Consider the following 27,313-nt stretch of genomic DNA (forward strand, 5'->3'; position numbering starts at 1 on the left):
GTTTTTCTCTTGCCAATCTTAGTATCTTGTCTTTGTCTGTCATTTTGGTCAATCCGGCTATACTGTGTCTTGGAGAATATCTTCTTGGGTTGATTCTATTTGAGGCCCTCTGTATTTCTTGGGACTGAATCTATGCGTGGCTCTCTAGGTTTGGAAAGTTTTCTTGCAGGATTTCATGGAATAGATTATCATTGCCCTTATGAGTCTCTTCACCTTCTGGGATGCCTTTTATCCGGATGTTTGGATGTTTGATGGTGTCCAGTATTTCTCGTATATTAGTCCCACATTTTTGGGCCATTTTCTCAGTCTTTGTGGTGGATTTTTCTAGGCTAGCAATTTTCTCTTCTATGTCTGAGATTCTATTTTCTGTATGATCTAGTCTGCTTTTAATACTTCCAAGGGAGATTTTGACTTCCTGTATTATAGCCTTCATCTCTAACAGTTCCATCTGATTCTTTTGTAAAGTATGAAATTCCTCTTTTAGATCTTGCATGAATTTCCTCACCTCCTGGAACTCAACAACTTCTTTCTCCTTCCTCTTCAGCAGTTCATTGTCTCTCTTCTCTTCCATCTCTGTTAGTTTTGCCATTATGAATGTTCTGAATTCTTTATCAGACATTTCCATGAATTCTCGTGAACTGTGTGTGGATGAAGACGGGTTATCCTTTTCCCTTGGAGGAGAGATATTTTCCTGCTTTCCCATATTTCTTGTGGTCCTGCAGCGATTTCTAGTCATCTGGTTGATGGTCAGTTTCTTCAAAACTTTGGAGTTCAATCTGAGTGTTGAGAAGCTTGCAGAAAAGGAAACAGAAAGAGAGAAACAACAGCGACATCAAAAAAACAAGAAACAGAAAACGACAAGGAGAAATGGAGATAAAAACTTTTCAATAAAACAAAAAAAAATTAACATTTAAAAAAATTTCAGTAAACAATAATTGCGCACTGCGTCAAATTCTAAAGTGCAAAAATTAAAAAAGAATGAGAAGAGACAGAGACTGAGACAGAGGTAGAGAGAGACAAAGACAGGTACAGAGACAGGAGGCCTGGATGGGGTCTTCCTACCACGCGAGTTTTGGGTGCTGGAGGCCGGATTATCAGTGGGAAGTCTTGATTCCTGTTTTCCCAAAATGGCTATTTTTTTGCAGAATCCATGAGGCTGTGTCTTTAAGAAAGCCTGTTCCCTTTGCCTCTCCACGTGAGTTTTGGGTGCTGGAGGCCCGATTATCAGTGGGAAGTATTGATTTCTGTTTTCCCAAAATGGCTATTTTTTTGCAGAATCCATGAGGCTGTGTCTTCAAGAAAGCCTGTTCCCTTTGCCTCTCCTGGGTTGGGAGGGCTTATTCTGTCTTTTTAAATGCACACTGTATGTCTTTTCTCATTTCATTTAGTTATATACATTCCTAATCATCTGGGTATTTATTTTCCTTACAAAAATATGTCATTAGAATAAAGAGATATTTGAGGTTGCTTCAGTGTTCAAGTTTGCTTTTCGTTTTTTCCTCAGCGTTTCTTCAGTTGTCCTAAGCATGACTAGCCTTCTTTTATAAATACACACAACCCTCCCACCAAGTCAGGTTTGTGGATGAATTGCCCCAGTAGTAAAGCATTTAAACTTCTCTCCAACAGAACTAGTAGGTGACATGGTGTTTAATGTACTGAACTCCGACATGGCTAACTGTGATTGAAGTTCTAGACCTAGTGGCTTGCTTTCTCACTTTCCTTACCTCTCTTTCTCTCTGTGTCTCTGTCTCTTTCTGGTAAGCACATGTACCCTATAGCAAATTTAAAAAAAATCATAAATAAAACGAAATAAATTATTTAAAAAAGTAAACAAACTTCTCTCCAGCAAAAGACTCTGGGTACTGCTGCTGTTACTGAATTTGAATATGTACTGTCCCAGTAATCTCTTGTAAAAGTTCTGTGGGACACCAAGCAGATGAAGCAAGCTCTGTCAATGGTTTAAACATATCTTTTGCTTCACACTTCACTGTGGAAGGCAAAACACTGTGTGTCTCTTGCTGCTACAGTCAAGAGTAGTGTGACATATATGTGTAATAATTCTTGATATGATTCTTGCAATATCTCTCTGCAGTTCACTGCAGCACCTGTACATCTTCACTGAACATTGGCAATTATGAGGACAAAGTACAGAGTAAGGTTATTTTATGTATAGTTCCATGTCATTAATGCTTTTTTAATTTTAAGGCATTGCTTCTCTCAGGTAAGGCTTAAAGGGGATATGACCATGCTTAATCAATAAAAGGAAAAAAAAATTAACAAAAGGCTATTATACCTTCCCTGTAGTGAATTTTACCTACCCAGGATATTACACTGAGGTATTATTAGCTCTGTGGGTTGACATTTTATATTCGCACAGTGCTGCCATTTCACATCTTCAGTCTGACAGAATCTTATGTTGTCCTAAAACCGTTTTCCAGTGACAGGCTAGTTTCATGAATTAAATGTTACAGAGAAGTTATTGGACCTTTGGCTCAGAAATACCTTGACATTTCACACTGTTTATAGTAGGTTAAGGTAGAATTGTTCAGAAAGATACAGGCAGTACATTTCCACTATACTTGCCATCTGTTTCTTGAGTCTTTGGTGTTTCAGTGGTGAACCTTTGATCTTTCGGTTTTGGTGGCACATAACCTAAAATTCAGTATTGTCATAAAATTTATGAATAGTACTGGGATTAAAATGTAGTCCTTGGCTTTGAAAAAGATTAGTTTTTTTGGTTGTGTAGTCACTGTCAATCTGGTGATGTCTTTTACAACATCTCAACTGCTGTCATTTTTCAAGTGAAGGCATTGAGACTTGGAATTTGATCTTTTCAGGTATCTTTTTTTTTTTTTTTTTTTTGGAGAGATTTTCACTGTAGGGCGAGTGCGCTCGCCAGACAGACAGAGAGAGACATAGAGACAGAAAGCGAGAAATCACCCCCCAGGGGGGATGGTCACGCCGCAATCCCTTCTTCTCCATTCTCCTCTCGGGATCTTGGGCACGCACACACACGTGCCCGGCGTGAGTTTTTAAGCCACCGGGTCCGGGACGCGAACCGCGGTCGACTACGTGGGAGTCCAGCAACATAGCCATTACGCTAACTGCTGGTTCCCAGGTATCTTCAAGTTAGATTATTTTCTATTTTATTGACCTCAGATTGTAGTTTGTTCAGCTTTCTCTTTTGAATCTTAAGTCCTGTTTGAAGATGTTCCATTCTGGCTTTCGGGTATACCAGTAGAGCTTGTGTATAGGCAGCTTCATCAGATCCCATACTCAATTTCCCTGCTTCACTTATTCTAGCCACATGTCCTAAGATCGGGTCCATGAGGTGCGGTATATTCTATTTTTACATAATTAATCAGGATGGTTTAGATTTGTAAGTTCAAAAGTAGGGAATAGCACCCCTGGTGAAACTGCAGGTGGTTTATTGGGGGAAACAGTAATTTTGAAAGTGTATTTCATATTGGATTGAATAACAACCACTGGAAGTTGTGGAGCTATTAAATATTGATTGACCTTTTTTTTGGAGAGGTTTTTGCTATAGGGTGCGTGCACTTGCCCAACAGAGACAGAGAGACAGAAAGCAAGAATTCACCCCCCAGGTGGGATGGCCACGCCACAATCCCTTCTCCTCCATTCTCCTCTCGGAATCTTGGGCACACATGCACACACATCCAGTGTGAGTTTTAAGCCACCGGGTCCAGGACACGAACCGTGGTTGACTGCATGGGAGTCTAGCAGCATAGCCATTACGTTAACTGCTGGTCCCAATATTGATTGACTTTTGAGAGAGTTGTGATGAATAAAGGCCGGACCCATGCTGACTTGCCCAGACGTATTTTTGGAGGCAGTAGATTCTCCAGAGTTCATGGATATAGAGAGTTTGGGCTGCACATGACATGTTCTTTGTGGTGGCATTAGCTGAAATATAGACTTTAGACTAACTATAGGACATCACTTTGTTAGAATTGGGGGGACTGGTAGCTATGTAAATGGGACTGATTTCTATTTAAGGTCTTGTTATTGACTGAAGAGGAACTGCTAGAGGTTCAAGGTTTGAAAGGATGCAATTTTGAAGAACTGTTTCTTTGTAGGGGTTCAAGTTTGATTTCAATTTGGTGTTTTTTAGGTCCTGTTGAAATATTCTGAATGTTATATTAGCTATGGGCAAAAGAAAACTGTAACAGTATAGTTGTTACATTGCTAGACTCCCACATGACCGATTACAATTTGAGTCCTGGACTAGTGGCTTGAAAATCATGGTGTGTGTGTGTGTGTGTGCATGCACACGTGTGCGTGTGCGCATGTCCATGGTCCTGGGAAGAGAATGGAGAGAAGGGGCTGCAGCATGGCCATCTCCCCTTGGGGGTGATTTTTTACTTTTCCTCTCTGTCTCTCACGTGAGCACACCTCCACCCCACCCCCCCACAAGGCAAAACCTCTTCCAAAAAAGGAAAAAGAAAAAAAAAAACTGTGGGATAGCAGATGGTATAGCAGTTATGTTGTTGGACTCCCACATAGCCAACCATGGTTCCAGTCCCAGACCCAATGGCTTGAAAATCATGTCAAGTGCGTGTGTTTGTGTGCCCAAGATCCCAGGAAGAAAATGGAGAAGGGATTACAGTGTAGCCATAACCCATGTGGGTGATTTCTTTTTCTCTTTCTTTCCAGTGAGCACACTCCCCACCCAAGGTAAAACCTCTATTTTAAAAAAACAAACAAACAAAAAAACAAAACAAAAAAACTTACTGGGAGCCAGCAGATGGTATAGCAGTTATATTGTTGGACTCCCACATGGCCAACCCTGGTTTCAGTCCCAGGCCCAATGGCTTGAAAATCATGCCTGGCGCATGTGTCTGTGTGCTCAAGATCCCAGGAAGAGAATCAAGGAGAAGGGATTCCTTCCTATGGGTCATTTCTGTCTGTCTGTCTGTCTGTCTCTAGTGAGCACACACACCATAGGCAAAAGCTTTCAGATAAAAAAAGGAAAAAAAAATTAAAGAGCCCACAGCTAAAGGTGAACAGGTGGCATAGTAGTTAAGACACTGGACTCCCACATGGTTGACTGGTTCAAGTCCTAAACCCTTGGTTTGAAACTCACACCAGGTGTATGTGCATGTGTGCCCAAAGCCCCAAGAGGAGAATGAAGGACAAGGGATTGTGGTATGGCTGTCTCCTTGGGGATGATTTTTTCTTTTTCTGTCTCTCCAGCCAGCACATGCATCATATTGCAAAAATTTCAAAACAAAACTGCCAGGGTCCAGCCTCAGTGGGGTGGTTTATCTTGTCGGAGGTGGCACAGGAAGGAAAGATGGAGGCCTTGGTGCCTTTTTCATGCACGTCCTCAGTCGGACACCCCCAGAGAGTGCTCTCTGTAGAGTGACAACTGCTAGGAATCATTGTGCCTTTTTATTGAAAATGTGATACATGCAAGTAAATGGGTGAGGGGCTACGTGTTCTAATTATCAGTTCATAAAGTATTAGCAATAGGGAACATAGATTCCATTCAGGGTTGGATTAAGGGTGGGTCTATTACAGTTCAGCAATTGTTTGATGTAGGCAGGTCTTCAGAAACTTCATGGAATGCGGTTTCAGGAAAGCAGCTCCAGCGAGCAGAGAGATAATTATCAGCTGATGCGGCAGCAGCCATCCTGTGATTACTGAGCACAATGCTAAGAAAAGGAAATCTCAAGTATAGATATTAGTTCTTATGGATCTCAATAATGAATGATATATAATTTTATAGGGATCTAAAACTTAATTTAAGGAATCCTAATGTATTTATCTATTTTAAAGGAGTGAAGCTATTGTTCACTTGGTGAGGGCGGGGATACTTTAAACAGCTTTTTCAACTGGCGATAAAGTGACTAACAAGTTAATGAAGAACTTTAAAGTGTGTTTGTGGTATACCTAAGCATTCTATTGTGCCTGTGGCACCACTGTTATGTATTTTGTTAGAACATTAGCTATGATGGGGCAGGAGTGTCCTGGGCCAGTTTTGGCCTAAAAGGTGATTTTTAAGCTTATGTTAAATGTGTCTTGAAGGACCTTCCAAAAGTCAAGATGATTTCTGTCTAGATGTAATTCAGCACACCCTCCATTGTGACCGCAGTGATGAAGCATGGTAATTAACAGTAGATAGTCAGGGCAAAGGGGAGCTGTCGGGGGACTTTCAGGAAATCTTATTATATACTCAGGATGTAGTAGAGAGCTATGTAATTCTTTTATAGTAATATATCAGGGAATCAGGGGGGTCGCTTCCCAGCAAGGCTACCAGTCTCTGGAGCATACAATAAGCGGCCTTGCCAACATGCTGAGTCAATCCAAGCTTTGTTCATAGGTCGGGGTGTACAGCAGCGGCTTTGCCAACCTGCTGAGCTGACCAAAGCTGTGCTCAAAGGTCAAAGGCTCAAAATAGATCCTGGGGCCTCACCAGGTTGGACTCCTCCACAAAACAAAACTTGGCTGGGCATAGGCACTCCATGATCCTCAGCTGAGGCTTCCTGCTTCCTTCCTCCCTCCCTCCCTCCCTTTGCCTTCCTGCCACATTGTTTTACTGTGTTTATTAGTTGTTCAACACTTAATCTGATTATTTGTCTTAACTATTGTGAATACTGCAATGAACATGGATATGGAGTGTCTCTTAATTTCTTGTCCTTTGGGTAAATACTGAGAAGTGGGTTTCATGGATCATATAGTAGTTCTAGTTGTAAATTTTTGCGATGACTCCATAATTGTTTTCCACAGTGACTGTATTAATTTACATTCCCACAAACAATGCAGGAGGGTTCCTTTCTTTTTAAAAATAATTTTACTTTCTTTTATTTTGCTTTATTTTTCTTTACTTTACCTTACTTTACTGTGTGCAAACCATGTATTTTTTTTTCCCAGCATGGATACAATGTGTATTAATCGAGACAAAGACATTATCCTATACCTTGTCATCAGCAACTAGTTCATTTTTGTGTCAGTTAAATTATTTTTTCCCATTTTCCTCCCTTCCTATTACCTATCCCCTGTTATGCCCCCACCCATTATCTCTGCTACCCACAGTTGCCCTCCCTGCTATTATACCTTTCAGTCTTTAAATTTCTGCTGTAGAGCACAGATGTTAAATATATTTTAAGTGGGGGCATATCAAGTCTGTCTTTCATAGTCCTTCTTCCTTTAATTAGCATTAAGTCATTCATGTGTCTATTTGTTATGAAATGTCAGGGTCTCTTTTATCTTTATGCCTGAATAATATTCCTTAGAGTATTTATGTGGCTTCTTTTAAAAAATATACTTGTCTATTTTTGGACATTTGGATTGATTCCATGTCCTAACAATTGTAAATAATGCTACAATATACATAGATATGCAAGTGTTTTTCTGAATGAGGATTTTCCTATCCTTTGGGTAAATACATAAGAGTGGAATTATTAGGTATATGGTAGTTCTATTTGTTGGTTTCTGAGGAACCTCTGTATTGTACTCCACAGTGTTTGTGCTAATTTACATTCCTACCAACAGTATAAGAGAGTTCCCTTTTCACCACAGTCTTGCCAGCATTTACCATTTAAAAAAAAATTAGCCATTCTGAATGGGTTTAAGTGATATCTCATTGTGGCTTTGATTTACATTTCTCTTATGATAAGAATGTTATCATATGTTTTCATATGTTTTTTGGCCATTTGTATGTCTTACTTAGAGAGTTTTATGTTCAGTTTATCTTCCCATCTTTTAACTGGATTGATTATTTTTTGGAGGGCTCCCTTTTAACAACTCCCCAGTACTTTTTGATGATAGCCTTTCTGACTGGACTTCTGTATACTTTGGTGTGCTTTGGATTTGCATTTCTCTTATTATAAGTGAGGTTGACATTTCTTCATATACTTTGTGTCCATTCACATGTCTTTTAGAGTTTTATGTTTGGACCAATAGCTCATTTAAAAATTGTATCATTAGTATTTTTATGAGTCAGCTGCTTTAGTTCTTTATATATTCATGCTGTATCTGAGGGTTTTTTTGTAAATAATTTCTTCTATTTGTTTAATTTTAATTAAAAATTAAACTTTTTAATGTGCTGTTGCATTCCATTTCCAAATGTTTTACTGAGGATTCTTGCATCTATATTTATCAAGGATATCAGCCCATAGTATATTGTTGGTTGTGTCTTTGTCTGCTTTTGGTATCAAGGTGTCAGCTTCAGAAAACGAATTTGGAAGGTTTCCTTCCATTTGGATTTTTAGAAGTAGTTTGATGAGAATTGGTGTTAATTCTTCTTTAAAAAAGATTTGTAGAGGGACAGCCAAGTGGTGTGGTTAATGCCACATGGCCAATGTGGCACTTTCAGTCCTGGACCCAGTGGCTTTAGAGACACACTGGCCATGAGTCTCTGCATGTCTAAAATCTTTTTTTTTTTTTTTTGAGAGGTTTTTGCTATAGGGCGCGTGCGCTCGCCAGACAGACAGAGACATAGAGACAGAAAATGAGAAATCACCCCCAAGGGGAGATGGTCATGCCGCAATCCCTTCTCCTCCATTCTCCTCTCAGGATCTTGGGCACGCATGCATGTGCGCCCAGCGTGAGTTTTAAGCCACCGGGTCTGGGACGCGAACCGTGGTCAACTACGTGGGAGTCCAGCGACATAGCCATTACACTAACTGCTGGTTCCCCATGGCTAAAATCTTAAGAGGAGAATGAAGGTAAAGAGATTGCGACATGCCATCTCCCCAGTTGTGTCTGTGTGTGTCCGTGTGTGATTTCTCATATTCTCTCCCTTCTCTCTGTTTCTTCCCCTTGCCCCTGTCTTCCACAAGCATACAAACCTTAGAGCAATAAAACTAAATAATAATTATAATAATAATGGTAATATTTTTTTGGTAGAATTTAAAAGTAAAACTATTTTTGGGACTGGGGCCTTCTTTGTTCAGAGAATATTATTAAGTTCCATTGCTGCTGCTTGTTCTATTTAGGCTTTCGATTTCGCCTTGGTTTGATTCAGGTATATATTATTATTTTTTTCCTTTAGGGCACATGTGCTTGCTACAGAGAGAGATACAAAGTGAGAATCATGCCCCTCCCCAGGGGAGATGGCCATGCCACAATCCCTTCTCCCTTCTCGGGATTTTGGACATGCATGCACATATGCCTGGTATGAGTTTCAAGCTTCTTGGTCTGGGACTTGAACTGCAGTCGGCATGTGGGAGTCCAGTGAAGTCTAGCCGTCTGCTGGTCACAATCCAGGTTTATCTTATGTGTCCAGAAATTAGTCTGTTTCCTGTAGGTTATTTAGTTTGTTGGCATATAGTCTCTTAAAGCATTCTACAATGATTTGTTATAGTTCTGTGATGTCTGTGGTAATATATTTTTCATGCTTACTTTCTCTGTGTTTTTCTTTTACTTTGCTTTCTCTACTTGAAGGTTTGTTGAGTTTATTTTCTCAAAACACAAGTATTTTGTCCTTTTTTTTTTTTTGGTCTTTGGTATAGGGTGTGTGCATTTTCTGGAGAGAGACAAGGGCTGAGGTGGAAATGAAAAATTACTCCTCCTGGGGGGTGGCCACACCTCAATTCCTTCCTCTTTATCTCCACTTGAGATTTTGGGCATGCACACATATGCACCCAGTGAATACCAGTTCTAGGACTCAAGTCATGCAGTCAGCCATGTAGATTCCAGCCACCTTAATCACGATGCCACCTGGCTAGCCCTCAGTTGTTATTTTATTCCCTGTTTTATTTATGTCTGATTTAATCTTTATTATTTACTATTAATACTTTTGGGATATATTATTGTCACTTTTTCAGTTTGCTGAGATAGGTCATTAGATTATTTGTCATTTCTTTAAATGTGTGAGTGTGAACACTAATTGCTATAGACTTGTCTCTTATAAGGGCTTTTTATGTGTCCCAAAAATGTCTGGAGAGTTGTGATTTCATTATTTGTTTCAAGAAATTTTAATGACAGAAGACCCCCTTCATAGCTATTGAGAACTAGTAGTTTCAGGAGACTAGGAGAAATGCAGATTTTTCCACTGATAATTCAGCCTCCAGTCCTCAAAAACGCATGGAAAGGCAAGGGCACAGGCCACAAAAGATCCCTTCATGGCTACTGAGAACTAGTGATTTCAGGAGACTAGGAGAAATGCAGATTTTTCCACTGATAATTCAGCCTCCAGCCCTCAAACTTGCATGGTAGAAAGAAGACTGCAGCCTCTTGTCTCTGTATCTGTCTTTCTCTCTCTCTCCCTCTGTCTTTGTCTCTGTCTTCTCATTTTTTTTTGTAATTTTTTCTTTTTAAACTTTTTAAAGTTAAGCAGTTTCTGGGCTCTTGGACCCTCCTTTCCCTTTATCTTGCTAATAATCCCCTCTTGCACTTCCCCCTAACCCAGGAAAGGCAAGGGCACAGGCCACAGGAGACCCCTTCATGGCTACTGAGAACTACTGATTTCCTGTGGTGCTTGTGCACAGCGCAGTTTTCTAATTTTTCCTTTTTTTTTTTTTTTTTGTCTTTTTCTCTGTTTCTTGATTTTTTTTTGTTGCTGTTGTTTTTCTCTCTCTGTTTCCTTTTCTGCATGCTCCTGGATGCCCAGATTGAACTTCAAGTTTGGGAAGAAACACACTTTTCTATCAGATGACTAGAAATCACTGCAGGACCGCAAGAAATATGGGAAAGCAAGAAAATACCTCTCCCCCAAGGGAAAAGAATGGCTCCGCTTCACCCACAGACAGTTCAACGGAAATCATGGATATGTCTGATAAAAAATTGGAACATTCATAATGGCGAAGCTAACAGAGATGGAAGAGAACAGAGACAATGAACTGCACAAGAGAATGGAGAAAGGAGCTGACTAGTGCTGGGAGGTGAGGAAATTCATGTAAGATCTGAAAGAGGAATTACACACTTTACAAAAGAATCAAATGGAACTGTTAAAGACTATACTACAGGAAGTCAAAATATCTCTTGAAAATATTAAAAGTAGATGAGCTCATACAGAAAATAGAATCTCAGACGTCAAAGAGAAAATTGCTGGCCTAGAATAATTCACCATGAAGACTGAAAAAATTGCCCCCAAATTTGAGAATAATATGCGAGAACTAGATATCATCAAACATCCAGATAATCAGATAATTGGCATCCCAGAAGGTGAAGAGACTCATAAGGGCATTGATAATCTATTCCATGAAATCCTGCAAGAAAAATTTCCAAACCTAGAGAGGCACTCAAAGATCCAATGCCAAGAAATACAAAGGACCCCAAATAGAATCAACCCAAGAAGATCTTCTCCAAGACACCTTATAGCCAGACTGACTAAAACCGCAGACAAAGACAAGATACTAAGATTGGCAAGAGAGAAACAGCAAGTTACCTACAAAGGATATCCCACCAGACTAACAGTAGACCTGTCATCAGAAACAATGCGAGCCAAGGAGAGAATGGGAAAATATATTCAAAGTATTAAGGGAAAAGCAATTACAACCGAGAATACTGTATCCGGCAAAATTGTTCTTCATATGGGAAGAAAAGACAAGAACATTCTCAATTAAACAAAACCTGAAAGAATTTACCAGCACCAGACCAAATCTCCAAGAAGTTCTCAAGGGAGTGCTATGTCAGGAAAATTAAATGTAGTCACACACAAATAAGAGTTCAAAAACTAAGAGAGTGGTGAACTTAATCGTAGGGACAAGTCTGGAGTTGAATATTATGTCCCAGAATTCAATCTAGAAGATTGAACCACAACAGAAGATGAAGTACATAAGACTGAACTGTGAAATAGCATACTGTGACTTTTGACTAAAATATTGCTACTTTTCTTCTAGGCTTTGTTGTCTGGTTTTAAGAGTTTTTGGCCTGTCTTGAGCTGACAATAGATTCATGTACCTGCTATTTGATCATGATACTAACTTGTTTCCAAGCTTTGAGTTTTAAAGAAATTTCCTTACCAATTGAAATTACCAGCTGAACTTGCTATTGAAAGTAGTTAGATTATTTAAGAAATTGTATGATCAAGAAAATATGGAGGGAAAAGGAATGGAAGACAACTGTAGACACCAGAGACAGTGTGAGAGGAGGGTGGGAAAGGGTAGAGGGTCAAACACAGGGGTAAATAAATATATATATAGTTTTATGTATATATGTGTGCATGTGTGTGTGTGTGTGTATGCTCTGATGATGATTAGGGGATTAATTAAAAAAATTTCAAGAGAAAAAAAATCATGAAAACTATTTTTCATGAAATTAAAATAAAAGGACATATTTGAGGTTTGCAATAAGCTATATAGTCCCAGGTGGGTGCCACTTTGTTATATGTTCATTCTACTAACTGAGATTTATGCCTAGGGTCAGACTTGTGTTCATGGATATGTATATATCAGCTGTGCTTGCTATTGGAAATATTTAGATTAAGTTCTTTAGTGAGTAAATGAAATGGGGGGAAAGGCATAGAAAGCAACCATGGATACCAGAGACAGTGTGGGAGGAGGGTGGGACAGGGCAGATGCTGAGAGATAGGCAATCAAGAATGGCAAAAATAGGGACCAGCAGTTAGCATAATGGCTATGTCACTGGACTCCCACGTAGTCAAACACGGTTCGTGTCCTGGACCTGGTGGCTTAAAACCCATGCTGGGCGCATGTGTGTGTGTGTGCCCAAGATCTCAAGAGGAGAATGGAGGAGAAGGGATTGTGGCGTGGCCATCCCCTCGGGGGGTGATTTCTCGCTTTCTGTCTCTCTGTCTCTTTCTCTCTGGTGAGTGCACGTGCCCTATAACAAAAACCTCTGGGGAAAAAAAAGAATGGCAAAAATATCATAATATACAGGAAATAGGAAATGGAAAATTGTTTTTTGACAAGAACATGTATGTTGATGCCATTGAGCCAAAATACAGTGTATTCTGGATGAGAAATCCATCTTGTTTGCTGTGATGATGTATAGTGAACGAATGTAAATAAATAAATTTAAAGGAAAAAAAAGAAATTTTAATTTTTATTAACTTCATTTGTTTTGAAATTGTTCAGGGGTAAAGTATATAGTTTTACATATTTGTGAATTTTTGAAAGCTCTTTTGATGCTTAATTTACTTATATATAGCAATAGGAATGTTGCTATATATAATTTCTGATCTTTTAAATTTTAAAGACTTGTTTTGTTCTCTATTAAGTGATCAGTCTTCAAAAATATTCCGTGTAGCTGAGAAAAAATGTGTATTTTGATGCTTTGGGTGAAATGTTCTGTAGTTGTTGAATAGTTCATTTGGTTTATGGTATAGATGAGAAAAATGTGTAATTTGATGTTTTGGGTGAAATTTTCTATAGTTGTGGATTAGTCTATTTTGTTTATGGTATCATTTATCTTCTGTGTCTGGTATTTATTTATTTATTTTTGTATGAACGATCTCTGTATAGTGGTGAAAATAGGGTGTTGAAGTGTCCTCGAATTAGTATGTCACAAGCATTCTGTGTTCATATCTAGCAGTCTTCATTTCTGATGTTGGGTTCATTAAGATTTGTGATTTTTATATCTTCTTGGTGAATCTTTTTAATACAGTATAGCCTCTGATGCTTTTTACACTTTTTTTTTTTTTTAAGTTTTTGTGATAGGGTGCAATCATTCACCAGAGTGAGAGAGAAGAAAAGTGAATAATTACCCCCTGGGGGAAGGGTGCATGGCCACACTGCAATCCCTTTTCCTCCATTCTCCCATCAGTATTTTGGGTATGCATGCACATGAAATGGTGTGATTTTCAAGTCTCCAGGTGGGGGACTCAAATTGCAGTCAGTCACTTGAGATCCAGCTTCATTAACCTTCATGCATCTCCTGGTGCTCACTCATTCACTCACTCTCCCTCCCTCTGTCTCTCTCTCTAAAATGATTATTTAAATATTATTATTATTATTGAATTTATTATAGTGCTGTACTCTCCCTGGGTGGTGTGGAGTTGACGTCAGAAAGGAAGCTGCGGGAACCAGCAGTTAGTGTAATGGCTACGTTGCTGGACTCCCACGTAGTCGACCGCGGTTCGCGTCCCGGACCCGGTGGCTTAAAACTCACGCCAGGCGTGTGTGTGTGCATGCCCAAGATCCTGAGAGAATGGAGGAGAAGGGATTGCAGCGTGACCATCCCCCCTGGGGGGTGATTTCTCGCTTTCTGTCTCTAATGTCTCTGTCCGTCTGGCGAGCGCATGCGCCAGTGAATCTCTCTCCAAAAAAAAAAAAAAAAAAAAAAAAAAAAGGCTGCCAGGTCACATATGGAACTTGAACAATGGTGGTATATGTGGCAATCCATCACCTTAATCACCACACCACTTGCTTTTCCTCCTGCCCCCTGCCCCTCCAGTGCCAGTTCCAATGTTTTAATACTGCAGTCAGCTATGCAATTGGCCATGTGGGAACTAGCTACCTTAACCTTCATTCCATCGGCCATTCTAAATTTTTACCATTTATTTATTTTATTTATTTATGAAATTTTTGCTACATAGTGTGTGTGCTGACTAGTGAGACACATACAGAGAGAACTCAAATAGAGCTTTAAAAAATTCACGAAAAGATATAAACTATATAATTTACCCCTGAACAACTTCAAAACTACTGAAGAAATTCAGAATAGAAATGAAAATTTCTTTAATTTCAGTTCAGTAGTACCTGCCATTTATTTATTAGTTATTGTGGTAGAACTTCCTTATCCTTCAGTGTTTCTCTATTAACTGTGGTATTGTCTTTTACTCGGAGATATATATGTACTGTGTTAAACAACAACATCCTAAATCTATTATTGAAGATATTTAATATAATCAATTATATTTCTATATATTTCCTCTGTAGATGGAACATAGAATTTCTTTTGACAGAACTGTGACTATTATAAAATATATTAACATTGTGTCTTTTTTCTTATTTCTAGAGTAAATGGTAAAAATTGGGACCAGCAGATGGTGTAGTGGTTATGTTTCTGGACTCCCACATAGTTAACTGTGTTAAGACCTGGTCCCAGTGGCTTAAACCTCATGCTGGATGCCTGTGCATGCATGTCCAAGATCCTGAGCGGAAAATGGAGAAGGGATTGCATTGTGGCCATCACCCCGGGGGTTTATTTCTTGCTGTCTCTCTGGCTCTCTGGTGAATTCACATGCCCTTTACCAAAAATCTGTCTTAAAAAAACAAAACAAAGAAACAAAAAGCTTTTAAGTACAAAAAACAAAACAAAACAAAACAAAACAAACAAAAAACCATAAAAGAGTAAATGGTAAAAATTTAGACCAGCCCATGGAATGAAGATTAAGACAACTGGATCCCACATGACCAATTGCTTGTCTTGGTTCCTGGATCCAGCAGCTAGAAAACCACACTAGGCACGTGTGCATGCATAGCTTAAATCCTGAAAGGAGGGAGAAACGGAAGAGGAGGAATTATGTTTTGAACATATCCCATTAGTGGTGATTTTGCACTTCCATCTGTACACCCTAGCAAACACATGATCTGTATACTTAACTTTTTAATAATATTGTTTTTATTTTTTATGATCTGATTCTCTTACTCTATCAGTAAATATTAGTGTTTTTGAGATTTCATACTTTTGTCCCCAATCTTGAATTCTCTTTGAACCTACCAGTTGACCTCAGGTTCACTTTCATTGATTAGAATAGCTTCAGTTATCACCTGAATTTCTGCTGCTTCCTAAATATTTGGCTACTAAAACTTTAAAGACGATGTGCCCAAGATTAATCTGTTTACTGCTTAGTTTGTTTTTTTTTTAAACAATTTTAAGTTTTAGCACCCATATCTATGTCTGCTTATACAGAAAACTTTCAATTAATTTCCTTTTTTGATTCAGTGCCAGACAAATTAGCACCAATTTTTTTCTGCCCTTTTTTTAAATTATTTTTTTTGGTAGGATGAGTTCCCTATTCTGTATTCTTACTTCTCTATGGCCTAACATAGGCAGTCATGTCTCAACCTGGTTTTAACCCTTTCATATCTTTTAAGAGTTTGCAATCTTGGATCGCTGTTAAACTGTAAATCTGGTCGTTTAATATGTCACTTCTTTTGGCCTCTTGTTATTTGTGCTCTGTGCTTTAGTGAATGGGTGGTATTCATCTTTATGTGGATACTATCAGTTTTTTTGAATGCACAACAGCAGTATAAAGATTCCTGTAGACACACTTCAACCTATAAGTAATTAACAGCATGCATTTGAAATACTTTATTGAATTAGGTTAAGTATTTAAATACAAAATCCCTTTGTAATCAGTTTCTTGAACACCTTTATTGTCTTTGTCTTTCATCACAGACGAGGCACACTTACGTAGATATAGTACTATTTCTACTTCCATTAATATTAGGTGTATACTTTCTGCTATCATGGGAAGACTACTATAGTTCCATTTTCATAAGAACATTTACATACTCATACTTAATATCTTTGGCTTGAGGCACAACTTGATAATACAGGAGAAAGAAACAATCTTGTTTCTATGTTTTTGTTAGACTGGCTACCATAAACTTGTATCTAAGTTAGTTAACCTAACACATTACTCCAGGTATGTTTTTATATTTATGTGTTTGTATGATATAAGCCCCTTGACATAGCAGAATGTTATGCTTTCATATGTAGCAGCAAAGACATTTGGAGATGTATAAGGGAAATACTGGTAATATTATTATTAAAGAATAATTTAGCATAGAGCTAGGATGTTTTTACCTTATTTTTCTCCCTTCATAAAGAGTTTAAAAAACAGAAAACATCAACATAAAGAGAAAGTAAATTCGCCATATTTTCTATTTCCCAGGGCTGATGAGGGAAAATGCATTTTTACAGGGGTTCGTGTCATTCGAGGATGTTGCTGTGGACTTTACCTGGGAGGAGTGGCAGGATCTGGAAGATGCGCAGAAGACCTTATACAAGGATGTGATGCTAGAGACCTATAGCAACTTGGTGTTTTTAGGTTAGTGGAACTCCCATGTAGCCCCCTAAAGTAATTACTGTCTCCTTTCATAGTATACATACAAGAGTTTCATAATGTTTAACACTATTTAGGAGTGAGATTTTATCCTATGGTTAATATGAGGAACCCTCCTCTTTAACTGAATGTCCAAGTCAATCCCTTTATTGCACAGCTGATAAAGCTGAACTGTTGTTACCCTTCAGATTGCTTATATGAATAGTTTGGCAAAATTCCATACTGCTTTTCATTAACAGGACACTGCATTGCCAAACCTGCAGTGATCTTCAAGTTGGAGCAAGGAAAAGAGCCATGGACATTAGAAGAACTTCCCAACCAGCGCCTCTCAGGTTAGCCATACTAGTCAGGGACCAGTGTAATGTATTTTCTTTTAAAGAGCTCATATTTTATTGAGAGGAAAACAAAATGAATGTCAGTAGTGGTGAGATATAAAATGTAGAAAATATTTTACTGGGATAAAAGTTGGAAAAAATGAGGTCTGTTATTTTTGAAAGAGTCTTAAGGGAAAGGCATGTTCAGGGCAATTAATATTATTGGATACAAATCCTTTCTAAGTAACGTTTCTCCTTAAGTGGCAGGAGTTATTTTGCTTTCTGCAAATAGGTGATCTACAAAATTGTTCACATTAGCAAAGAAGCAGTACAAAATACCCACCATTATAAGAAAAAAGAGAAAAAGGACAGAAAAAAAAAATGACAGATGGAAAAATCTCAGTGTAAAATTCCAGCAAGATAGTAGGTAGATATGTTGAATATTTTTAAAGGTTTTAAAGTAGAGGGAAACAAAGGAGCAAAATAAAACCACTTAAGATTCAAAAATATTAATGTAAATTGTTACAGTAACTTATTAAGGAGAAATAACCATATTTCTTATTATAGATCAATACCATTACTTGAAATATACATAAGCAGCGTAGAAGAAATTCTTAGATATACTTTATGGAAATGGTTGATTTTTTCCTGACCAAAGAGGATTGATGTTGGAGAGACTGCTTATAAATAGAATGAATATGTAAAAACATGTGGTAAGACTAATTTCCCGATATATAGGTGTGGAAGAAAGCAGTTTTCAACTGCCTCATTCATCAGAAATACAGGAGATGCACACTATAAATGTAGAAAATGTGAGAAATTATTTTTAAAAATCACTTTTACAGTACATTTTAAACACATAGAATGTAAGTTTCTTGTTCATATAAAGATTAACATAAATCCTTTTGCAGAAGTAAATCTTTCTTTTCATCAGAGAATCCACACAAGGGAAACACCCTATGAAAACATCAAAAATCCTTTTTCCAGGGGTCAAAATTATGGTATACCAGGGAAATCACAGAGAATAAGCCCTTATGAATTTATCAAATTATGGAAGCTTTCTCCTGGAAGTCAACTCTTGTTATACTTAAGAGAACTCTTAGAGAGAAAATCTATAAATATAAATAATATAGAAATTTCTTGTGTCTGAATATACTCCTTACTGACCATCTGAAAACTTACACAGGAGAGAAACCTTATGAATGTAAACAATGTAAGAAAACGTTTTCCCAGAATTCAGACCACACTGTTCATCAGAGGACTCACACAGGAGAGAAACTCTATGAAAATAAACTATGTGGGAAAATGTTCTACAAGAAGGCACACTTCACTGTGCATCAGACAGCTCACACTGGAGAGAAATCCTATGAGTGTGGAGAATGTAGAAAATCTTTCAGTCATAAGTCAGACTTCAACAGACATTGGAAAACCCACACAGGAGAGAAACCTCATGCATGTGAACAATGTGGGAAAACATTCTCCCAGAAATCTCACCTCATTGTACACTGGAGAACTCACACAGGAGAGAAACCCTATGAATGTGAACATTGTACGAAAATGTTCTCCCGAAAATCAGCACTCACTGTGCATCAAAGAACTCACACAGGAGAGAAACTCTATGAATGTGAACAGTGTAGGAAAATGTTTCCCCAGAAGTCATCACTCACTGTACATCAGAGAACTCACACAGGAGAGAAACCCTATGAATGTGAGCAATGTAATAAAGTGTTCTCCCGGAAGTCACATCTCACTGTACACTGGAGAACACACACAGGAGAAAAACCTTATGAATGTGAACATTGTAGGAAAATGTTCCCTCAAAAGTCAACACTCGCTGTGCACCGGAGAACTCACACAGGAGAGAAGCCCTATGAATGTGAACAATGTAGGAAAATGTTCCCCCAGAAGTCATTACTTACTGTTCATCAGAGAACTCACACAGGAGAGAAACCTCATGAATGTGAACTATGTGGAAAAACCTTCTCCTGGAAGTCACACCTCAGTGTACATAAGAGAATTCACACAGGAGAGAAGCCCTATGAATGTGAACAATGTAGGAAAATGTTCTCCCGTAAGTCAGCACTCATTGTACATTGGAGAAGTCACTTAGGAGAGAAGTCACATGAATGTGAACAATGTAGGAAAACATTTTCCAACAAGGGATACCTCACTGTACATCAGAGAATTCACACAGGAGACCTTCCCTATGAATGTCAACAATGTGGGAAAGCATTCTCCTGGAAGTCACAACTCACTGCACATCAGAGGACTCACACAGGAGAGAAGCCTTATGAGTGTGAACATTGTAGGAAAACATTCTCCCGGAAGTCAGCACTCACTGTACATCAAAAAACACACATAGGAGTTAAACCCTATGAATGTCAACAGTGTTGGAAAATACTCTCTAGCAAGTCAGCACTTGCTGTGCATTGGAGAACTCACACAGGAGAGAAACCCTATGAATGTGAACAGTGTAGGAAAACGTTCTCCCGGAAGTCACACCTCACTGTACATCAGAGAACTCACACAGGAGAGAAACCCTATGGTTGTGAAAAATGTAGTAAAATGTTCTCCCGAAAGTCACACCTTGCTGTACATCTGAGAACTCATACTGGATTGAAACATTATGCCAACAGTATAGGGAACATTTTACTGGAAGACAGGACTCATTGTATGTCAGAGCACTCACACAGAAGGGAAACCTTTTGAATGTGAAAAATATAGGAAGTTTTTGTCTTGTAAACTGTATTTTAGTAAGCATCTGAAAACATACACAGGGGAGAAACTTTATGAATATAGGGAGGATAGAATGTCTTTTATTCCTAAGTCAGTCCTCAGTATACATCAGAGAATTCACAGGAGAGTAATCCTGTGAATGTAAGTATATCAATAGAAGATGTTCCATTTAATATAAGTCAGCCCTTTTTGCACATCAGAGAACACAGGGATAAGTCCTATAAATACGAATGGTATAGAAAAATATTTACTATACCATATTAGATTACTCACAGAGAAGAGGAACCTTGTAAGTCTGGGAATTGTCATAAAACCTTCTGCAAGAAGCCACAACACAGTAAGATCAGGAATCTTATGAATGTGAAAAATAAATCTTTTTATTCTAGAATTCAAAGCTCACCATACATAAGTAGACTCAAATGGGAGAAACTCCTCAGTAATGTAAACTGCCCTAAATCCTTGAACCACAATTGAGAAATATGAAGTGATTTCTGAAGGTAACAGCATTGAACTTTTTAAGGTTCAGCAAGCCACAGTAGTTAAAATTAAGGATATCAGAATATTTGGGGATGAATAAGGCGTAAAACTTTTCCAGCTCCAGAAGCAAAATGCTTCTTTTGCAAAAGTTTATTTATTTTTTCTTTATTTAATTTTATTTATTGTTATATTTAAATTTGACCAGAGAGAGAGACTGAGACAGAGATAGAGAGAGAAAGGGAAAATGAAAAATAAGTTGCCAGGTGGCAGGACTTTAACCTTTGTCTGCCATGTGGTAGTTTCAGTGTCTGAACAACCACACCACCTGCTGGCCCCCGCAAGTTGATTTCTAAGACACATATGTGATGTTTAAAGATGCAACAAAATATAATCATTGACTTGGGCAAAAATAAAAATAAATATAGAAATTTCCCTAGCTTCCAATTCTGACCATGGTATGCAAGACAACAGGAAAAGTGTTTTTAGGCTCCAAGATTGTCTTAAGTTCTCTCAGAGCCTGGAAACCACCCATATGTACTGAGAGGGCCCTCTAAGAGTGCCTCTGGGAAAATGTCTAAGTTCATTTTGAGAATAGAACTAGCCTCTGTAGAGGCTAGATCTCTGATGTATAATAAGGCATACAAAGGTTGTGTATGTTGGGGGGCAACAGTGATTGGTGGTTATAGAATTTCCAAGACTCTTTGAATTTTGGTCATAGCCTTTGTGAGCAGCATTAACACCTTCTATTTCAGAAATGCAGCCCCTGGTAAATTGGTTTTAGGCTGCTTTTGGTTTGTCCAACATCACCAGATAGCCCAGGTAGGCAAGACCAAGCCATAGTGGGTGAAATGTAAGGTTGCTAGTCAGTAGTGACAGGAAATGGCTGGTAGAAATCACTATTAGCTAGAATGTGAAAAATGAGATGACTAAACTTACTGTTCATATTCAAATTGTCTAACAAGCATTACTGCTATCTGTATGACTCTTTCCATCCTGTGAAACTGACTGGGTTTGATTGCACAGTGATGTGAATATACTGAACAGAACTAAACTGCATATACTTAGACATAGTTAAAATATGTCAAAGTTTTGACTTGATCAAACTTTAGTCAGGCCTCTCAATCTTTTAGTTTCCTCTGTGTGCTTCCTTATAAAATCCCCTTTGAGTAAAGAACCTTGCTAAGGCAGTTTAGCAAGAAGCCCCACAGTAAATATCAGATCATTTTAAATAAATGTTTAGGTTTCTTATCCTTCACTACACCACAAATGATCTGATCACCCTGTCTGCCTTCAACAAGAATCCTGTTATTTCATTTATCCAGAATCATATCCTTGATGATTCCTTAGTAATGTTCCATCTGCTAATCCGCACACTGCTCTTTGGCTGTTAATTTCCACTGCCTAGGCTGTATTTGAAGTTGAGCCCATTTTCTCTTTTCCACTGCAAACTCCCTTGCAGTGAACTGTGAGCTTACCATGGTGTTCCAAAATAAAGTTTTTCTTACCTTGCTTTAACAAGTGTCATTGAATCAGTTTTTTTTTTTTTTTTAATGGGAGATTTTGTGGGACTTTTTTTCCACAGTGAAACTGGTCATGGGATGTTCAAAGTGGTAATAATAGGTACACAAGAAATAATGGTGGAAGCCAGAGGCTGGGCCAGGTGGGAGCATTGGAAAGATTTGACATTATTGTATAATAATAGTTGTAGATTATTCAATTTCATAAGATGAAAGGAGTCATGAAGATGGATGATGGTGATTGGCCTAGAACCTTTTGAGGAAAAATGGTATGTTTTATGTGACATTTATCTTACCAAAATAAACTTAAAATGGTAAATATACCAGTATATAGAGATATATAATCTATGGTGGTTGTTGAACTGATAAATATGTAGTGGCAAAATAACTAGTGGGAACCAGCAGTTAGCGTAATGGCTATGTCGCTGGACTCCCATGTAGTCGACCACGGTTCGCGTCCCAGACCCGGTGGCTTAAAAACTCACACCGGGCGTGTGTGCGTGCGTGCCCAAAATCCCGAGAGGAGAATGGAGGAGAAGAGATTGCGGCATGACCATCCCCCCTGGGGGGTAATTTCTCACTTTCTGTCTCTATGTCTCTCTCTGTCTGGCGAGCGCACGTGCCCTACAGTGAAAATCTCTCAAAAAAAAAAAAACTAGTAACGTTATTCCAATAACAGCTTAATACTTGAATCAATTATGGCCCATCTATGCCTAAGTAGAAAAAAATGCTAATGCCTTAGTATTGGCAAAATGTTACCAGAATAAGAGTATTCCTACAAAGAGAGCATTTGTCTCAGACAGTGACTCTTGTCTTTTTGCCATTGTCCCTTATCTTCAGCCACACCCTCTTCTCAGGGTACACTTTGATCTGATAGACTCCCTCTCCCAATTTTGTTAACTTTTTTAAAAAAGAATTATTTTTTTCTTTCTGTCCTTCTGTCTGTCTTTTCTTTCTTTCCTTCTCTTTCTTTCTCTATTTTTCTTTCCTTCTGCCCTCCCTCCCTCCCTCTCTCTCTCTTTCTCTCTCTCTCTCTTTTCCATTCCTTTCCTTTCTTTTCCTTTCCTTTCCTTTCCTTTCCTTTCCTTTCCTTTCCTTTCCTTTCCTTTCCTCCTTCCTTCTCTCTCTTTTTCTTTTTCTCTTTCTTTCTTCTCTCTCTTTCTCTCTCTCTCTTTTTTTCTTTCTTTCTTATTTGATGAGAGACAGCAGAGAGGTAAAGTGAGAAAGCAATCCGCCAGGTCTGGGACTCAAACTGAGGTTGGCAATCTGGGAGTCCAGTGCCCTCAACTGCCATGCCACCTGCTGACCCTCACTTTTAAAAAGCAATCTAAGAAAAGCTCATAATGAGAGTGAAGTGGGACGGTGCTGCCAGAACAAATTTTATCCCAACATATTTGCCATCCTGACACCTTTCCTAAGAGTCCAAATCATGATTCACTGGTGCAAAATTCTTATTGAACTAGGCACCCTAGCATGTACCTTAGAAGAAAACTTAAGCATGTTTCATTTGTAACCAAAATCCTTTTAGTTTTAAAATTGTAAAGGTGCATAAATGTGCTATTTATACCGAGAAGTTAAGACACTTGGCTCTCCCTGTCCTGAAAAGGTGTCCCTAGGAACTGAAAACCATTCAGGATAGTCTGAGGTTTCATGATGTGAAGCAGGTTTTTTTTAAATTTATTTAAAAAATTATTTTAATTTCTTTTATACACTTAATATACATTAGATAACTTGTATCGTGAATTTTCCTTACATGAGCACACTTTACAACAGTCCATTTGAGGATAATATACATGTTGTCATCAACAGATAATAATCTATTTCTTTGTCCTATATATGTCTTGCCTCTCCATTTTCCCCCTTAATGTCTTTCCTCACACTGTCCCCCTTCTCTCGCCCTCTTTACACACTGTATCCAGTATCGATAACTTTATCATCAACAGATAATAACCCACTTCTTTGTCCAATAAGTGTCCTGCCTCTCTATTTTCATCTTTTATTTCTTTCCTTATACTCTTCACTTTCTCTACCCTTCTCTCATATTGTCTCCAAAATCTATAATAACCATTTTCAGTGGTTCTATTTTCTACAGTCTCTCAGTTTCCACCAAAGAGTGCAGACAGTCATTATATGTTAAGTGCAGACATACAGTGTCTCATAACCTGGCTTACTTCACTCAGCAGAAAATTGTTTATATTCATCCACTTTCCATCACATACCATGGTCTTGTTGTTTTTGGTGGCTGAGTAGTATTCCATAGAGTATATGTGCCACACTTTTCCAATCCATTCATCTGTTCGTGGATATTTGAGTTGGTTCCATCTCTTAACAGTTGTGAATAATGCTGCAATAAACATTGCTGTGCATACACTTTTCCAACTGAGTGTTCTATCCTTTAGGTTGATACCTAGGAGTAGAACTGTTAGATTGTATAGTAATTCTTTTTGTAGGTCTTTATTATTTATTTATTTATTTATTTATTTGTTTGTTTGTGTGATTTGTAGGTCTGTGAGGAACCTGCATATCATTCTCCACAGTGGGTGGAGCAATTTACCTTCCCACCAGCAGTGTAGGAGAGTTTCCCTTTCAAACGTCCCCACCAGCACTTATCATTTTTTGTATTTTTAATCTTTGACATTCTGACTGGAGTTAGATGGTATATCATAGTGTTTTGATGTGCATCTCCCTTATGATGAGGGATGTTAAGAATTCTTTCTTGTGCTTTTTGGCTGTTTATAGTATTTATCCATTTCATTGTGAATTTGGTTTATCTGGTTCCTTTCTCTCTCCTTCTTAAGTCTTCTAGCTAATGGTATGTGTATTTTGTCTTTTCATGGAACCAGCTTTTGCTTTCATTTATTTTTTTGCATAGTTTATTTTCTATTTCATTTATTTTTGTGTGTATCTCTATTTCTTTTCTACTGAGAGTTTTTGCACATTTTTTTTCCAATTCCCTGAAGTGTGATAATTAGGTTGTCCATTTGACACCTTTACATCTTTTCCTTTTTTTCCTTTTTTTATTTTTGGAAAGGTTTTTGCTATAGGGCAAGTGTGCTCATCAGACAGAGAGAAACAGACAGCAAGAAATCACCCCCTGGAGGGGTGTAGCCGTGTCACAATCCCTTCTCCTCCACTCTTCTCTCAGGATCTTGGACACTCATGCACATGCACTCGGCATGAGTTCAAGCCAATGGGTTCAGGACTTGAACCGCAGTCAACTATATGGGAGTCCAGTGCCACAGGCATTATGCCAACTGCTGGTCCCATTGGTATCTTGTCTTTGTCTGTGGCTTTGGCCAGTCTGGCTATGATGTGCAGTGGAGAGGATCTTCTTTTCTTTTTTCTGTTTTTGTTTTTTTGTTTTTGTTTTTGTATTTCTTGGGTCTGGAAGTATGAGTGCTTCACTAGACTGAGAAAGTTTTCTAGGATTTTGTGGAATAGATTATTCATTCCCTTATTAGTTTCTCCAGTTTTTGGGATACCAATTATTTGGCTGTTTGGGTGTTTAATGTTTAGTATTTCTCATATATTGTCCTTATTTTTTCTGTCCTTTTGATGATTATTTTTCTTGGTCAGAGGTTTTGTCTTCTACATGCAAGATTTGGTCATCTTCATTGTCTAGTCAGCTTTTAATACTTGAGAGAGATTTCAATTTTCTGTATTACAGTCTGCATCCTTAAGAGTTCTATTTGATTGTTTTTTATGGTATCCACTTCTTTCAAATGGTGGAAGGACTTCCTCATCTCCTGTTGTTTGTTTTCTCTCTTGTCTTCCATCTCAGAGTTTTATCACCATGAATGATCTGAATTCTTTTTCTGACCTTTTGGTAACTTCTTTTCTTTCAAAATTTGGAGGTGAGTTACTGTGTTCTCTTGATTGTGACATAGTTCCTGGTTTTCTTATACTTGAGACTTTTCTCTGACTTACAGTCATTTGGTACTTTTTTTTTTTTTGAGAGGTTTTTCACTATAGGGTGCGTGCGCTTGCCAGACAGACAGAGAGAGACACCCGACAGTCATTTGGTACTGTTGGATAACTCTTTGGAGAATGTTTCTGCTCATTTGCTTCCCTTTTGCTGTGATTTGCTTCTGTGCCAATTTCTTCTGCTGTGGCTAACAATATTTTCCCACAATAGCAATTTTCTGTTCAGGTTTCTGTAGAGGGATTTGTCCCTTTCTGCTCATGGTTCAGTAGGGTGTAAAGATTCCTCTAAGTCTTGCATTGTTTAGATGTTTGAAAACTATAAATCTAGACTTTTCTAGTCCCTCTGCAGGATGGAGGCTGAGCATAGAATGACAATGTAAGGTGGAAGAAACAAAACATGAAAGAGGAACAAAGAAGAAGTCATGCATTCCCCAGAGGGCTTAAGAAGTCTGAGAAGCTTGCAACCCCAATGTCCTGAGTGAGCGGAAGAGAGAAGTAAAGAATTAGCAAATCAAAGGAGGAAAAAAGAAAACCTTGTACCTTATTAGCTCTGAGAAGGGAGTTGGGCCCTCAAGTTCGGAGCTATAGCTGTTGCTGGGGCTGCAGCTGAAATTCAGACCTGCCTCAAATTCTCTGACTGTATTTGGGGCTTCAGATGGAAATGGAGTCTAATTGAGAAGCCTGCAACTTACCTGTCCTTTCTTGGTCTAAGAACAGGGATGGGGTCTAAAGTATGGAGCTGTGGCTGGGGCTGGGGCTGAAATTCAGCCCTGCCTCAGATTCTCTGACTGGGCAGGGGTTTCAGATGCAGATGGAGACTACTTGTGAAGCAGTCTTATAGAAACTCTCTCATATATTGTCCTTATTTTTTCTGTCCTTTTGATGATTATTTTTCTTGGTCAGAGGTTTTGTCTTCTACATGCAAGATTTGGTCATCTTCATTGTCTAGTCAGCTTTTAATACTTGAGAGAGATTTCAATTTTCTGTATTACAGTCTGCATCCTTAAGAGTTCTATTTGATTGTTTTTTATGGTATCCACTTCTTTCAAATGGTGGAAGGACTTCCTCATCTCCTGTTGTTTGTTTTCTCTCTTGTCTTCCATCTCAGAGTTTTATCACCATGAATGATCTGAATTCTTTTTCTGACCTTTTGGTAACTTCTTTTCTTTCAAAATTTGGAGGTGAGTTACTGTGTTCTCTTGATTGTGACATAGTTCCTGGTTTTCTTATACTTGAGACTTTTCTCTGACTTACAGTCATTTGGTACTTTTTTTTTTTTTGAGAGGTTTTTCACTATAGGGTGCGTGCGCTTGCCAGACAGACAGAGAGAGACATAGAGACAGAAAGCGAGAAATCACCCCCCCCCCCAGGGGGGATGGTCACGCCACAATCCCTTCTCCATT

General features: G+C 38.3%; 1 protein-coding gene and 1 pseudogene across 1 annotated transcript in view; one reads left to right on the forward strand and one right to left on the reverse strand.

Annotated features, from left to right (window-relative positions):
- LOC102468001 (zinc finger protein 25) overlaps positions 1–21,969 on the forward strand; it is a 71,307-nt gene extending 49,338 nt beyond the window's left edge. Inside the window, exons 2-4 of the mRNA XM_014582118.2 lie at positions 16,801–16,927; positions 17,182–17,274; positions 18,443–21,969. Of these exons, the coding sequence (XP_014437604.1) occupies positions 16,801–16,927; positions 17,182–17,274; positions 18,443–19,965 (1,743 nt within the window). The 3' untranslated portion in view covers positions 19,966–21,969. The remainder of the gene's footprint in view (positions 1–16,800; positions 16,928–17,181; positions 17,275–18,442) is intronic.
- Positions 2,374–4,220, reverse strand: LOC102500401 (TGF-beta-activated kinase 1 and MAP3K7-binding protein 2 pseudogene; annotated as a pseudogene).
- Positions 21,970–27,313: the final 5,344 nt, after the last annotated feature.

The sequence above is a fragment of the Tupaia chinensis genome, unplaced genomic scaffold (genome assembly GCF_000334495.1).
Source record: "Tupaia chinensis unplaced genomic scaffold, TupChi_1.0 Scaffold142285_1, whole genome shotgun sequence".
Lineage (NCBI taxonomy): Eukaryota > Metazoa > Chordata > Mammalia > Scandentia > Tupaiidae > Tupaia > Tupaia belangeri.